This window comes from Pteropus alecto, unplaced genomic scaffold, assembly GCF_000325575.1.
Source record: "Pteropus alecto unplaced genomic scaffold, ASM32557v1 scaffold156, whole genome shotgun sequence".
Taxonomy (NCBI): domain Eukaryota; kingdom Metazoa; phylum Chordata; class Mammalia; order Chiroptera; family Pteropodidae; genus Pteropus; species Pteropus alecto.
This window is the reverse complement of record NW_006437746.1, coordinates 3,201,568-3,217,790: the sequence shown is the minus strand read 5'-3', so window position 1 is coordinate 3,217,790 and position 16,223 is coordinate 3,201,568. Positions and strand designations below refer to the sequence as shown.

Sequence of the window (16,223 nt, the reverse complement as noted above, 5' to 3'; positions counted from 1 at the left end):
CAGAATTGTACAGAGTTCTCTATTGCCTAAAGTTAATATCTTGCATAACCGTAGTACAATCATCCAACTTAAGAAATTTCCAGTGGTACAATATGGTAATTATCTGCTGACTTTAATCAGAGTCCATCAGTTTCTGACTGTTGACCTTTTTGTGTCCCAAGATCCAGTGTAGAATTCTGCATTTATTTAGTTGTCATGTTCCTTTTTCTCCTTCATCCTGTGGCCTTTCCTAAGTCTTTTTTTATCTTATTTTTTAACGACCTTGACACTTTTAAAGTCTTTTGTATTTGCATTTTGAGAATGACTTTCACGTTGGCTTTTTTATATGTTTTCTCTGCTTAGATTGAGGATGATGTCGATACATCTTATTACTGGTGATATTAATCTTGATTTTGGGGTGTCTACCGAGTTTGACCAGTGTAAACTAGTGTGTTTCCCGTGTAATTCGTAAGTATTTGGGGGAAGGTACTTTGAGACTTTGCTTAGAAATGCCCTGTTTCTCGTTAATTGTCACTCACCAATTAGCATTCCTTGGTGGGTCCTGCCTGCAGCAGCTATTGCTATAATGTTCTAATGGCGTATTTCATTTCTGTATCTCTTTTTCCTTTTCTCTTCATTTCCACATTTATTAAGTGGAATTCTTTGTGAGGAAGAGTTGTGCTTTTTCCCTCTTGTTTATTTATTCGATTATTTACATCAGTGTGTGATGTTGGATGTGTCAGTTACTCTTTGGCCTCTGGTGCAGTGCTGTTGTTTACTTTGTTGCTTAAGTCATTTTAGCTTTGGCCATCGGGAGCTCTTCCAGGTTGGCTCCTGTTTCCCCTTGCGGTGCGCCATCTTTTTTTGTGCCGTTTCTGACTTTCTGGCAGCGTAGAATACTCATCTTGTATCTTCCCTCTCCCAGCCCTGGAATCCGGCACCTCTCCAAAGACCCCTTCCGGTTCTTTTATTGGGAAATGGTATGTGGAAGTCAAGTTTTTTTGGGCACCAGATTGGAGCTTCTTTCTTGATGTATTTGTGTAAGTATTCTTTCAACATTTTAAATACGAACTGGAAGCAGTCTTTCTTAGTTGCTTATTATCAGTGTATAAAATAAACCTATGTACCCTCACACTGGTAGGAAAAGCCAGAGAATAGGGACTACTAAATGAGAATTTTAAAAGGAAAAACAAACAAACAAAATTACGTTGCATATGAATGAAGGAGCAAAATAACAGAAAGAAGAAGAAGTCCTTGAAAAATGTCGACGATTGGTTGGGATTTTCCCAGTTGTTTTCAAAGGCACTTTCATTGTGGGAATGAGAGCGGGTTAAGGTATGAAGCAGAGGCCTGATCCAGGTCAGGTTGCTTCCTAGGCCGTGGGCCCACGTCTGTGGTAGAATCTGAATAGTTGATGAATGGAGCTTCTGTCCTCAATGGCTAGGTGGGACTTGGCTTTAGGGTACCTGACTGTAACTGGGCGGGTTGAGCTCTCTGGCCCCCACCCCTTTCCTTGGCTCCAGTCTTTCAGTGAGAGTTAGCAAGCCCGGAGGACTTTAGCTTTTCCGTGTTCGTGGTTGCAGAGGCTGGGCTCACTCTTTCTTTGACCGAAGACCTGGAATCCTTTGCCACATTCCCAGGCGGTCACCGCGGTTCCTGTTTGTCAGTCTTCTCGTCACGTCTTTCCAAATACTTCACTGACCTCTTAGGACATTTCTGCGCAGCTGCTTCGGAACAGGCCGGCTTGGAGGCTTATTTTTGGTGCCGATTTCGCTGTGGGTCTCCGGATCCTGAGATAGGGCATTGCCATGTGTATTTCCCGCCGAGTGCATTTTTTCAGAATACTTGTCTGGCCTCAAGTTCATTGTCTTTGGCTTCAGTGCCAGATTTCTCTTCACCCTTAGCAGCTCGCTAGTCCTTTTCATACTTTAGTTTCCTACCTCTTCTGCAGTCTGTTCTGCGAGGTGGCTGGGAAAGCTTCTGTCCCTCTCTGTGCCTTTCAGCTCCCTCCTGAGCAGCTTCCTGTTTGTGCTGCGGGAGCTCAGCGAGGCTGGAGCCTGCCGCTCTGGCTCCTGAGGCACCGTTCCCCCTTCTGCCTTCTGTTGTCGTGGCGTGTCTTCCAGTCTGTTTTCATAGGCCTTCAGTTATTATCACTCCTCTCTTTTTCCTTTGCTTTTGTTTTCTTTGACAACATCTTCTTACCTCGCCCCCTTTCTTCGGAGTGAGGCTTCATTTCTCTGCTTAACTCGGCAGCCTCCTCCGTGCTCCTGACCCTTGGTGTATGTAGTTCTTTGCCTGACCCCCGTGCCCTGGAGCTGGGTTGAGGTTTCTTCCTGGAGCTGGGTGACGGCATGCTCTGGCGTGAGTGTTCATGCCATCTCAGTTATGATCATGTCTTCCTCGTACGCCCTGGCAGCACTTGCTGAGTCCCTGAGATGTTGAACAGGTGTTGTTTTATAACTAATGTGAGAGAGAATGGCTTTTGTTATACAGGTAGTATCATGAGTGTCTTACAGTGGTCAGGGGTGGAAGCTGCCATGGTTTCAGGGGAGATGACCGTCAGCCTTGCCTTGGTGCACAGAGTAATGGGGCCCCTTTGCTATAGGTGTAAAATCCTGCTGTCCATATAATTTTCATATATAGTTTGAGGTAGTGGTCCAGCTTCATTCTTTAGTTTTTGACATCCAGTTTTTCCAGCACCATTTGCTGAAAGGTGTATTCTTTCCCCTTTAAATGCTCTTGGGAACATCATCAAAACTCACTTGACTATAGATGTAGGGAATTATTTTTGGACCTTTATTTTGTTGATCTATATATCTGTTCTTATGCCAGGACCACACTGTTTGGATGACTGTGCTTTGTAAAATTGGGAAGTGGGAATTATCCAACTTACTCTATTTCAAGATCCATTTGTCTCTGCTGGAACTCTTGAGTTCTGTATTGAGTTTTAATATCAACGTGTCAGTTTGTACCTGGAAGTCAGGGGGATTCTGATAGTGATTGTATTGAATCTGAAGATCAGTTTAAAGAATATCTATTGGATGTGGGCTTCAAGAAAGGAAATAGGAAATTAGAGGTTTGCCTAATGTCTAATATCATTGAAAGAACATGGGAATATAGGAAAATAAGACGATAAGAACGTGCATTTTTGAAACTGAATTTATCTTCATGTGGACCAGCAGGTGAAATATCCAGTAGGCAACTAGCAGCTTGTGATAGGGGTGGAGAAGGCAACTAAGAACTGTGGGCATAGCATCAGAGCAGTGCGAGTCAGTGAGATCTCTGACAGAGAACACTAGGACAAGCTGAGGCCTGAGTGCCTGGGGTGTCCAAAAGGAGGGCAAGGGAAGGAAGAGAAACCAGGGAATGAGAGGCCGGCGATCTGAGAGGAAACAGGTGAAGCTAGTGCTAGGGAAGCCGTGGGAGAGAGAGTGGGCTGAAGTACGGCTTCCTTCAGAGGGGTTGGAGATGCCAGTTTTCACTTTAACTGGGGACCTTCTATGCTGTCCTCCATGGAAAAGTCACAGCATGCTTAGGATAACACCTGTGTGGTGTGCAAGAGGGGCGAGAGCCAGTGTGTGTGGAGCTGCCTGGGTTCTCGTGAATCCACCCCCTGGGATACAGACCTCACTGGAGCCAAGGGCTGGGCTCGTCCCACTCATAGCTTTCTCTCCTACCCCAGCTCGACGCGCTTCCCCGGTGCCTGCCCTTTGCCAGGCAGGGATCTCAAGAGACCAAGTGGCGGCAACGGTGCTTCAGGCGGTCAGGCCCCAGGTGAGTTTGGTTTTTTCTGTCTTTGCCAAGATCCGAGTCCGTGGCCCAGGAATAGCTAGAGCGCATCTGCCGGCCTCTGGCCCGTTCTGAGACTGTCCCTGTGGCTTCCCCGCCTGAGTGTTTTCCTGGGGCTGGTCCCACCTGCTGAGTTCATGGACTCTCTTGCCCCAGACTCGTCCTTTTAGATGTATCATCCCAGTCTCTCCCTCCCCAGCCTTTTTCCCGTTAGGGCCCTTACCCTGTGCTCTCTGATGACGCTGCCCTTCCAGGCAGGGAATGTCACTGAGCAACAGGAGCTTGTCATTCCAGGGGTCTGCAGCGTACGAGTTCCTGTCTGTGGACTACTCCGAGAGGAAGTGGAAAGGTCCGGCACTGAGTCAGAGAGCCCGGCGTCGGAACGTCATGCCAGAAACGCACCGCAGCGTGGCCTCATGGGGTAATGGTTCCGTGCCCCAGTCCCTTAGCTCTGCCTCCTTCACGGTTTCTTTGCTATATTCCTTTTCTTCATAACTTTTCATCACGAAAAATTGCGAATGTAGACAAAGGGGAGAGAACAGTATAACGAACCTGTCTTGCCCATCACCCAGCTTTAACAGTTATCAGGCTTCTCTCTACTTCATCATGGATTGAGCTAGGCTGGCTATTAGTTAGAGTCTGTAGTTGTGAGGAACAGAAAGCCACTCAAGGTATTTTGAGGGCTGAGCTGTGACTCACAGTAAGGCTACAGCACTGGGAACCCCGTATAAACCGAGCAGCTACACCAGACTTCAAGAAGCAAGGCGTCCCTGAAACCGCGGGGCCCGGGAGCCTTGGCAACAAAAGTAAATGAATTTTTCCGCCCTGTTTTACTGGGAATGTAACACAGCTGCTCTCTGCATATCTGTTTTCTCCTCCCACTGCTGCCCGTTCTCTTCACTCTGAATCTTTCATTTCCCTCATAACTCCTTCTTAATTGGACTTTCTGTTCACTTGCACCTTCTGCTTGCTGTGGCTCCTGATGGTTTGGCTTCTCTCCATGCATTATTTCTGCTCGAGCTCTGACCGTAGGATAATTTCCTTTGTTTTGCCCTACTTCCAGTTCAGAGTGTACTCAGAGAGGGGCTGCAAGGGTGCTTCAGCCTTTAAATATCATCTCTGTTTGGGCAGAACTTGGGCCCGGGCCACAGCAGAGGCCGATGACTAATCTACAGAAAAGCTAAATGTGGGCGTAGTGCCTGGCCCTGGTCCAGTCACCTGTGGTCCACGTTGGGATGAGCTGGGTTACTTGGCACAAAGCATGGTTTGCCTCAGCTTCCCTCTGAGCAAAAGCTGGGGCCTGACAGTATCCTGGAAAGGGATGTTTCTGGGGCAGATTCTCTGGTAGACAAGTCTAGGACAGTAGCCAACCTGGAGAGGGTGGGCTTAGGAGTCATTACATATCAGTCAATGAACCACATGTCTTTAATTTTCTATATGCTAAAATGGTATGAAGGCTTGTGGCTTTGTTTATGATGAAAGGAACCAAAATTTGTGTATTTAGCTATGACTGTGATTGCTTTACCTTCTCCCAGCTTTTGTATTAAGAAATTTAGGAATTGAAAAGCAAGTATTCAGCTGTTCAGTCTCATATTATTCCAGCTCGTCAAGCTATCAAAGACATATTTTGATTTATATTTCAAATGTTTGATATCCTTCTGATTTTTGCCTAGGAATGTAGTACTGGTTCCTGCCAATGCAGTGCTCCAGGCAGTGGAGTATCCACACTTTTAAAGCTCTGCTCTCCCCCTCAATACTTTATCCCAGTATTTCTGAACCTATAAGTTTTCAAACTGTTGGCCTTCTCCAGTTGTGCCAGAATCACTTATTGTCATTCGGGATTTTTTGGGTCCTTTTTGCCCATACTGTTTGTCATATTTGTTTTGAGGTACTCACCATCACTCTCCCTAACACCTTTATTAAGAATCATGGAACCATACAGTGTCATAGTTGTAAAGGACCATACAGTGTCATAGTTGTAAAGGACCATCATTTTACTAAGGAGACAGAACATCCAAGTGACTTCTGTAATTCATACCATTCTTTACAATCTAGTCTGTTGGTTGGTTCACAACCTCGGGAACTTCCTGGGTGAAATCTGAAGTTGGGCTCTATACACAGAGATCAAGGAGAGACTGAAGAAAGAGGCAGACCAACCCACATGGTAGGTGGCAGATATAATAAGCGAGTGTACTTAACATATGAACCTTGACTTGGGCGAGTAGATCTCCTGCCCACCAGGATCTTAAAGGTTTATGTAGAGGCCTTAACGAGGCTCAGACATGTATACTGTCCAGATGTTTCAACATAACATTACTATCTTAAAGGTATGTCCTTGGGTACTTCTAGCATGGTGAAGCCAAACAAATGACCATTCCAGTGAAAGGGGAGAGGGTAAGGAGCCTCGGATTGCATAAGTCAACTGGCAGTCATGTCCTCTCAAAGACTTCAAACACTTGCCTTCTACTTACCCTTCTCATTTGGCTGTACTAGATCAGCATCTCTTTTTGTCCACCCTCTTCCACTGACCATCTTACCCCTCTTCAGCTTTCCGTCCATGAAGAAAAATTTGAGCTATTTCTCATTCTCTCTCCGATTCTCAATGGATACCTTATTCCTTACCCATAATGTGAAGATTTTTCTGGCACATAGAATCCTGATGATTCTGTTTCCAAAATAGGATAAGAAATGAGTAAAAGCTGTTTTCTTCTTTCTCTCGGCAGCAGGGGACATTAGGATGGAGAATTCAGAGTTGCCTCTGAAGCAGGAAATTTCTAAAGGATCAGAATCATCTGATGGGACATCAGGAGGCCTCTACGGGGTGGTTCCAGGGGGCCAAGAGGCTGGAGATGCCTGTGAAGTTGCTTTGGAGAAGCTAGAAATGCAACCCTCAGGTGAAGAAGGGAACCAACTAGAAAATGATTTCTTGGAAATAACACGTGAGGATAAAAACAAATCCACGAAAGGTGGATGTGATTATAAGGAACTTGGGGAACTTCCAAATCTATCCGCCAGTCCTGCTGAGCATCAAGGAGTTCTGAAGGCACAGAAATTCTATCAGTGTGATGAGTGTGGCAAAGCTTTTAATCGGAGCTCACACCTCATTGGCCATCAGAGAATCCACACTGGAGAGAAACCCTATGAGTGTAATGAGTGTGGTAAGACCTTCAGGCAGACCTCTCAGCTCATAGTTCATCTCAGAATCCACACGGGGGAAAAGCCCTATGAATGCAGCAAGTGTGGGAAGACCTACCGGCACAGCTCCCATCTCATTCAACACCAGAGACTTCATAATGGGGAGAAACCCTATAAATGCAGTGAATGTGGAAAAGCTTTCAATGAGAGTTCTAAACTCTATGACCACCAGAGGACTCACACTGGGGAGAAGCCTTATGAATGCAATGAATGTGGAGCAGCCTTTACTCGGAATAAAAATCTTGTCCGACATCAGGTACTTCACACTGGTAAGAAACCCTACAAGTGTAATGAGTGTGGGAAAGCTTTCTGTTCTAATAGAAATCTTATTGACCATCAGAGAATCCACACTGGGGAGAAGCCTTATGAATGTATTGAATGTGGCAAGGCCTTCAGTCGGAATAAAAGTCTTATTCGACATCAGCGCCTTCATACTGGGGAAAAACCATACAAATGTAGGGAATGTGGAAAAGCCTTTAATCAGAACTCTCAGCTTGCGGACCATGAACGAATTCATACTGGAGAAAAACCTTTTGAATGTAATGAATGTGGGAAAGCATTTGGTTTAAGTAAAAGTCTTATTCGACATCAGAGACTTCACACAGGTGAAAAGCCCTATAAATGCAACGAATGCGGAAAATCCTTTAATCAAAACTCACACCTCATTATACACCAGAGAATTCACACTGGTGAGAAACCTTATGAATGTAATGAGTGTGGGAAGGTCTTCAGTCATAATTCTAGCCTTATGGTACATCAGAGAACCCATACTGGAGAGAAACCCTATAAATGTAACGACTGTGGGAAAGCCTTTAGTGACAGCTCACAACTCACTGTACACCAGAGAGTTCACACTGGTGAGAAACCGTATGAATGTATCGAGTGTGGGAAAGCCTTCAGTCAGCGTTCCACTTTTAATCACCACCAGCGAACTCACACTGGAGAGAAGCACTCAGGTCTGGCTCGGTCAATTTCATAAGGGTGATTGTCTACAACAGAGAGCAAGGAACTTTGAATTAAGCTTTCTTTATAAGAAGGGTGTTTACCCTGACCTTCTTTTGGAACTATCACTCATAGTCGGCCATTGCATAGCTGCTGTCTGCTGGGTCATTATGATGAGACAGTGGAAGTATCACAGTAATCCTTCCCCAGTATTGGGGAGTAAGGACTACGCATGCCATGTGTGTGTAGAGATTCTCTCTTTTTTTTCTGTTTTAAAATCTTTTCTATTTCTTAATTATGCATCCTCTAATCAGATTGTATGCCTTTCAAGGACAGAGGTCATTTCTATTCCACCTTCATTTGACATTTACATGAAGTCATTCTCCAAGACTGATTCTCTTTTCTTTCTCTTGGGAGTTGCCCTTTTGAAACTTCTACTCTAAACTAGACCCTCATCACTTGTGTTTCCTATATAGAAAACTCTTTTTTCTGTTTATAATTCTCTGTTTCTCAGAACTGTTAAGATCCAGCTCATCTACGAAAGATCTTTTTCTTCAAATGCTGCTTCTTCCTAAACTTCTGTTGATTTGACCTCAGTGCTTTGAATTAGCCTACACTACAGTTTGCAATTATTATTAAATTGCCTTGTCAGTTATTCTCAACTTAATGAATATGTGTGTACTTTCATAACAACTTGTATGTTTTTTGAGATTGGGTATGGTATCTATTTCTTTTAGCACATAGATAATAATATTTGTATATTCTAGTTAAATAAATTTTTAAAAACTCAGCTCTACAGTTGAACCATTCTTAAACTGGGGATGAACTCCTCTCCCACCACTGAACCAAATTTTTAAAGATGGATGTCAAAGGATATGACATACAAAAGCTCATTCATATTTTTTTCTTGTACTCCTGGGAGTTTTACTACTGTTATCTCAGCCTTAAAGAGCTAAATGATTTGCGTTTGTGAGTGTGCATGGATGTGCGTGCATGTGCACGCATGCGTGTGTGTATATCTAGGTACTGGAGTCAGCAGTCATGTTCCACCTTTATGTACTTTTCCCTGCACACTGACTTCATTTCTGAACTAACTGGCTCCGTCCTGCTGCCTAAATAAATAAGAACTGCCTCAATATTTACTGTACAGAAGACTTACCTTTTGTGGCTGTGGCAATGATTGAAAATCCCAGTTAGAAGCATTCTTAGTAGCTTGGATTCACAGTGATCCGGTTTGTTGCAAGGTAATAGAGTCAAACTAATTTGATTTCCTTATCAACTAGTTCTGTTTACCCACAACTGCCATCTAATTACAAGGGGAGAAGTATGCCCTTAATTATCATAATTATCTTCTGGACCATCTTTCATTCATCAAGGGCATAAGAAACAGGAAATCTTTTCAGAGAATTTCCTCTCCTACAGTCATCTATCAGGCATAAGCCTGACCAACTTTTTTCTTCCTTGCAGTAGGACCCCAGTGCTGAGGGACCTTTGCTTCTGGTGTCCACCCGCTTCCTCCTAGCTGGACAATAGGATCAATAGTGTGACAAAGGAGAAGAGAGTTAGAGGGAGAATGTCAGGTATGTAACCTGGAGGGGAGAGATTTTTGTGAGCTACGATTTATATCTCAGAGATAATGGAGAAGGAAGGAAAGAGAGTTGGGGCTCAAGGAAATAAGAATTAGATGTGATTCTCGGGGAGGCATTTTAGACAAGGTTAGAATGTTTATTGGGGGCCTAAAACGTGAAACTAGCTTTATTTGGCATGTTAAATTACATGGGATGCATTTTCATAAATTGATAAACCTTAAGTTATATGTGTATGGGTAAGTGTTGCTAATGTAGGTAATCTTAAAATTGAAGTTCATAGAAATTTGTCAATATTTTCATTGTCCAGTTTAATTATTGTATGGCAGGAAAAGAACTAAATAGCTTATGAGATGAACTCTTTATCAGATAACCATTTTAAAAAGTCTTTTAGTCATTTACAGTTACTGTTTTACTCAGATGTTTTTGCAAAAGTGCTTCATCTTCAGAGATTTATGAAAAGGACACAATAAGTACTCTAGAATACAGGTTTCTCATAACTTTTAGATCACTAACTAAGCTGGATATGAATTTCCAGAACTATTGGAAAAGCTGGATTCAAGCAGAACAAGAAAAAATAACGTGAGATTAAATGGATCAGTAAAGATGATTATAATTTTTATGACTTTTTGTTTGAAACATGCTAGTTCTTTAACGTTTTATTTTCCAAATTTAAGGAAATCTTTTTTTCTCTTATGCTATATACACCTTATAGCAATTTAGTAAATTACACCTTTGTAAACAATTAAAATATTATGTTTTTCTCCTTATTTGATCTCTCCAGAATTGTGAAACTCTTAAGTATTTTTATTTTTATGGACTACAGTTGCTTGCATAAATTCAATAAAAATCTGTTCTTCATGTAACAACAGAAATGGAAACATTATATTACCTTGGTTATGTTACCAAGGCTTTGGAATGTCATATTTAAAAATGAGGTGCATAAAATCAGATATCACCAGACAGTTTTAAAATACTAAGGTTGATTTTATGGAGCCAGTAAAGCCCCTGATATCTTGCTTACCAGGTTCCAGACTTCCTGGCAGCCCCAGGAACATCAAGATATTTTGGAACTTCAAGAAATGAAGAATTCACTCAAATATATAGGTATTTCAGGCAACATCTGACAAGTCCTTGCTTTGGCTTCCTAGCCTCAAGAGGCTTTTAAAAATCCAGTATAAGACTCTTTATGATAAGTTTCAGCAAAGCAGACTTTTAAGAAGCTTATGTGGTCAATCACTATTCTTGTTGCACTTAGGTAAGGTAACAAGTCATGTTTAATACAAGTAGACTGACTTTGCTAACAAATTAGTCTTCCTGTGATTATCTTTGCTAAACATGGGGGTAATTGTAAAGAGAAAAGTTATGTTTTAGTAAAAGTACTATAACATACCCTTGTGAATATCAGATTCTAGTCCTATTCATGGTCTTTGAGGTTTTCTTATCTACTTGTAAACTGGACTGGCTCCTGAATTCTTCTGGGTTTCCTAAATATCTGGCTACAATTCTCCAAATTAATCTTTCCAATTTTCTCCCATTCTTCTGACTTGGAATCTAAAAAGAAAGACTGCCTTTGAACCTCATTGAAGGACCATACCAGATCCTCCTTATGACTCAGGCCAAACTTCAGGGCCTTGAACCTGGGGGCCACATCTCTCAGTTAAAAAGAGCTTCTGCAGGCTCTGACCTGCACGCCGCCGAAGAGCTAAAATTAAAATTGAATAGGGAGGTTCCTGCCCAGAAGCAGAGGACATCATGAGGGACATGACTCTCCCAAGGTGACTGATCGAGATCTTCATCTCCAATATGAAACCTTTTATTCCTTTTGCCTTTTTGCTACTTGCTTTTTCTCGCTGATAAGCATGGGGGAAACAATGCTCTTTAACCTTGGTGACTGTTGCTGAATCTAATGCCAAGGCCATAGATACACAACAAAAGTCCCTAGACTTTTTTGCTGAGGTGGTTTTAGGAAATATAATTGCTTTAAAGTACTTATTGGTTGAACAAGTAGGAGTCTGTGCCATAGCAAATACCTCCTGCTGTACCTGGATCAAACCCTCTGGTACTATAGTAAATACAAAAAATGAACAAGCCACTTGGCGAAAATGAGTTGATACCTATTCAGGTACATTCTTTTCATTTATTAGATATGAACTAGTTTGTTTCATGGGGACCCTGGCTAAGGAGCATATTTCAATCTCTTGGTATTATCTTTCTCTGCTATCCCTGTGGTCTCCCTGGTTCACTGTGTTCCCTCAAGGGTCTTAAATACAAGTCTACAGACATCAGCAGTACATCAAATGTACTTTTACTGTGCTTGGAGAAAGAAACAAAATGAACAATGAACAGCCGAAACAATTCCACAAATCTGATATCAAAACCTACACGTTTCATAATGTGGCAAGAATAGCTTGAACTTAATGGTGACTAAGTGGTGCTAACACCAAATTTTGGTCATGAAAGCTAAACCAAAGTCAATCTCTGTAAATGCCTTGAGGTTAAGTAAAACAGCCAATCATAAACAGCCAACTGGGCTTCCCAAATAATGCTTAATCTATAATCAATTTCATTGCTTTGCTTCCTCATCTTTTCTATAAAAACCTTGCCCCTAGTTCTTGTTGATGGATCACTCCTAACCAGTTCTAGTTTGACACTGCCTAATTTGAATTGATGTTTGCCCAAATAAACTCTAAAAAACACTAATGTTTCTTAATTGATCTTTTTCTCTCAACTTATCCATGTTCAGCTTTATTCTGACTTAACCATCTATCGAGTGCATGTCGAAAGAGTAGAAAAAAATAAGGGAGCCCATCAAAAAAAGTTCCTTGGCAAGTGAGAGTGCATGACGTTAGGAACCCTGTTTAGAGAAAGAAATGTCCAGGTCATGGATGCCATTTTTGTTGATGATTGGAACACTGAAGGTTGGCAGATTCAGGATGAAGCGTTTCTGGAGCTCATCTAGACATTTCCTAAGAAGCTCTGAAGAAGAATTTTGAGGAATTCTCATCCAAGAGGCTAATCAGCTCTGTTCTGCCTCTGTAAATATGCTTGTTGCAAGAGCTCACTTGCATTCTGTCCTACTTGTCTAAGCAACGAATGTAACTGTACCCCTTAGCAGCTCTCACTATAACAATTTGTAACCATCGGCAACTCCTGCCCTTCTACCAGTGTTACTATTTGCAGCCATAGCAACTCCTGCCATTTGTAACGGTCTGAGTTCAAACTAACCAATCGGCTTGTGTAAAATTCTGGTATATAAGGAATGTTGCAACTGAGCTTGGGGCCCAGATCTTCAGAGCACTAGCTCCTCTGGGACCGCACGTAATAAACCTGATTTCTCCTCTCCAAGTTACTACTTGGTTTTCCGCTGGTCTGATCTTGGAGCTTTTCCATAACACCTCCACTGCCTTCTCATGTGAGATAGTTGGTATGTAGTATTGATCCAGGATACTGAGCGTCAGGAAGTTACCATAGCCATGGGCTACAAGAGGGGGCCTTGGCTAAGGCTGCCAGGTAATCCATGTAGTAGAGCGCTGGACCCTCATGCTCATTGTAGCCAGCCAGGAGGAGGTTGACATGATATGGGGTCCAACTCCGAAGATAGTCAGCCAGATTTTGGCGTGTGAAATTAGCTGCTGCTATAAGAGACAATCCATAACCATTTCTCATCTTATAAAGTTGCACGTTTTTCTGAATATATTCTGCAAACTGTACAGTGTTTCCAGCCTCTCCAACACATAGGAGTAAGATTTTTTCACTTGTTTTAAACATCATGTCATGATTGTCCTTCATCTGGACAATATTGATAGCAGCCACCTGGTCAGAGGCGACAAGGACATAGTCGGGGCCCTGGATGCCGATGAGATACTCCTTGCTGGTGGAAGGATGGGGACTGTAGTTCCGACAGAGTGAGGGATTCGCTGGCTTCTCTGATGCACCAGTGAGACAGCACCACGGACCTGCCTTAATTGATCTTTTAACAGTACATAATATTGGTGATATTAAAGGGACATGGAAGCCATCATGCACTATTAGGAAATACACAGAGTATTTCAGTGAGAAATCTGGTGTTCTTGTAGAAAAGCTCCAAAATCAGACCAGCGAAAAACCAAGCAGTAACTCAGAGAGAAGGAGAACTCACATTTATTACTTGTGGTCCCAGAGGAGCTAGTGCTCTGAAAATCTGGGCCAAGAGCACAGTTACAACATTCCTTATATACCAGAATTTTACACAAGCTGATTGGTTAATTTGAACTCAGACCATTACAAACGGCAGGAGTTGCTATGGTTGCAAGTAGTAACATTGGTAGAAGGGCTCGAGTTATGGGTTACCGATGGTTACAAATTGTTACTGGAAGCGGGAGCTGCTAAGGTACAAAGTGCTACAAGAGGCAGGAGCTACTAGGGGTACAAGCAGTTACATTTGTTACTTAGGTTGAGCAAAGTGCAGGTGAGCACAGCAAGTGAGCTCTTGCATGCAGCAAGTATATTTACGGAAGCAGAACAAATGGCTGATTAGTTTTTAATGACAATTCCTCAAATTTCCTTTTCAGTGTTACTTGGAGAATGGTGTGAACACAATTTGGACATGTAAAGATAAAAATCAGAATTGGTGCTTTCAGTTCAGGATCTCTCAAGTCAGCAAGGGACATAAGATCTATAAAAACATGACTGGTGTAGGATAAATGTATGAAGTGTCATACCTTCTCACATTGGACTCCATAGTCAGCAAGTAAATGATCTTGCTGCTTTTTCTGAAATCACTGTCAACAGACTGGAGGCTCACACCAAGAGGGCTGAAACTGCGCATCAGGGAAATGCCTTGGCTGGCTTTCATGCACAGGCAGCAGCAACGGAAGCTATAAGGGTAGTGAGAAATGTGAATGAAGTCCATTTCGCTTTTGAAAAATGACCCCTTGTGACAGACTTTGCCGTTTGCCATTTTGAGGTTCTTGCAACATGGCAACAGTGCTCCTGAATCAGAGAAGTCACGATGGGCAAACAATGGTTGTAAATTCAGTGCTGTGTGAGACCCGAGGTGGTCACTGGGCTCTCCCCAGCTTCCTGGCAAACCCCATCTTCTCGTTCTTGCATTCATTCACCCACCATGGTGCAGCTCAAATTGTAAATAAATATTGGTAGGGAGACTTCTATAAAATTGTTTATAAAAATTGTTTGAAAACTGTTTATCACCAATCTCTGATGTTTCAGGTTCATAATCCTGGAAAAACTTTTTGTTTCCAGAGACCTCAAAACTCTTCCCTCTGGACCATTTGAGTACCTGCAACTGGACTTCATTCAGTTGCCATATAGTATAGGTTAGGAATAAGTTCTTGCTTTTCTGTGTATGTTTCCTGAATTGGATGAAGCCTTCCCGTGCTCCAAGGCTGACACCCTCACAATGGCAAAGAAACTTGGAAAATGTGTTTCTCACTTGGGGTATACCCTCCACAATATCTAGCGACAGAAACCCCCTCTTCCCTGGGAAATTCATGAGTTAAGTAAAACCTCGCAAACTTCTTGGAATTTTCACGGTCCCTTATCACCCTTAATCATCAGGCAAGGTTGAAATGACTAACGGAATTAGCAACAAACTCAAAATCTCTAAACTCACTGAAACTGCTTGACTTCTTGACCTAAGGATTTCCCTCTGGCTTTGCTGATTGTTAAAGAATAAAATTCAAATTTTAAAATATGAAATTCACTCATTCATAATTTGAGCAACATCCAGTCTAGCAGACAAAAAGGCGTTCTGAAATGCATTACAAAACAAGAGGTTTTACAGGCAAAAGGGAGCAGAAACCAGGAAGTTACGATTGGCAAAAGGTGGATTGTTTATTGCAAGGTTACTTTCCTTATAGGGATGGATGGCAGGTGTGTATCAGGCAGATTATATAACTAATGCTGACCAGAAGATTCCTGATTAAAATTTCATTTCTGAGAGTCAAAACTGTAAGTTAAGTGTCAGTTTGATAATATGGGGCTTAGCGTAAGCAACTCTCGTTCAGACCTGTTGTCTTTCACAAGGCAAAAATTTCCTGATTAGCATTAGTTAGGTAATCTGCCTGAATAATCCCTGTCATCCCCTATAAGAATTTAAAAATTTACTCAGTTGAATTTTATTCTTTTACAGGAGAAAACAGCGGGAGGTGTGGGAAGGTAAAGTGGTTGCCCGGGGCTGAGAATGAGAAAGTACCCCCAGTTGTGGTGGTGATGGGGTAAGAAGTCCTCCTGGAAACTAGCCTCCCTTAGGATCTGGTTCCCCTCATTGAAGGGGGCCCAGGAAGTAACCAGTGACCGCTTAACACCCCCTCCTTGCTATAACCCATCAGCTTGTTAAGGCGTGAATGATTTTAAGACCCACGGAGCCAACTGAGATTAATTATGAGCCTTTATTAGTTGGCCGGCGACTGACTCTCTACCACGCAGGGTTAGAGATCAGCCCCGAGCTTCCAGAGGAGGCAGCTTATAAAGCCTCCAACTACATCCTTGAATAAGCAGATTACAAGAAGCAGAAGTTAGCCGTTAACGTTTCGTACAAAGATAAATGTATCTGGGGGACTCTCAGATCAAACAGGGCCTAGTAGACAGTTTAATCGTCTGCACCTTGAAATATGTTGCGCTTCTCCTGGGGCTGGCGCCTGGAGATACCACCTCCCTGAAACTGGAGAATTTCCACTTTTACGATAGGGTAGGAATAGTGGTGGGGGGGGTGGGGGTGGGGTAAAAAGA

At 42.5% G+C, this 16,223-nt stretch overlaps 2 protein-coding genes and 1 pseudogene across 5 annotated transcripts in view; 2 read left to right on the top strand and 1 right to left on the bottom strand.

Moving 5' to 3' along the window:
* Positions 1-914: 914 nt before the first annotated feature.
* LOC102884417 (zinc finger protein with KRAB and SCAN domains 7) lies at positions 915-9,041 on the top strand. Of its 3 annotated transcripts, none has more exons than XM_015591693.2 (4): positions 915-1,019; positions 3,662-3,753; positions 4,063-4,189; positions 6,495-9,041. In XM_015591693.2, the coding sequence occupies exons 1-4, from the start codon at positions 962-964 to the stop codon at positions 7,940-7,942; spliced, it is 1,725 nt and encodes a 574-aa protein (XP_015447179.1). In that variant the 5' UTR covers positions 915-961; the 3' UTR covers positions 7,943-9,041. The 3 variants fall into 3 exon arrangements, with proteins under 3 accessions (XP_015447179.1, XP_006914897.1, XP_024904710.1); XM_006914835.3 differs by having other exon boundaries at positions 6,492-9,041; XM_025048942.1 differs by lacking the exons at positions 915-1,019; positions 3,662-3,753 and adding an exon at positions 5,824-5,932 and having other exon boundaries at positions 4,074-4,189; positions 6,492-9,041.
* ZNF445 (zinc finger protein 445) overlaps positions 4,077-16,223 on the top strand; it is a 50,612-nt gene continuing 38,465 nt past the window's right edge. Inside the window, exons 1-2 of one of the 2 annotated variants that reach the window (XM_025048932.1) lie at positions 4,077-4,189; positions 9,373-9,485. The gene's annotated coding sequence lies outside the window, so the exon portion shown is untranslated. The remainder of the gene's footprint in view (positions 4,190-9,372; positions 9,486-16,223) is intronic. The other variant, XM_025048933.1, reaches the window with a different exon arrangement.
* LOC102879250 lies at positions 10,522-14,385 on the bottom strand (annotated as a pseudogene).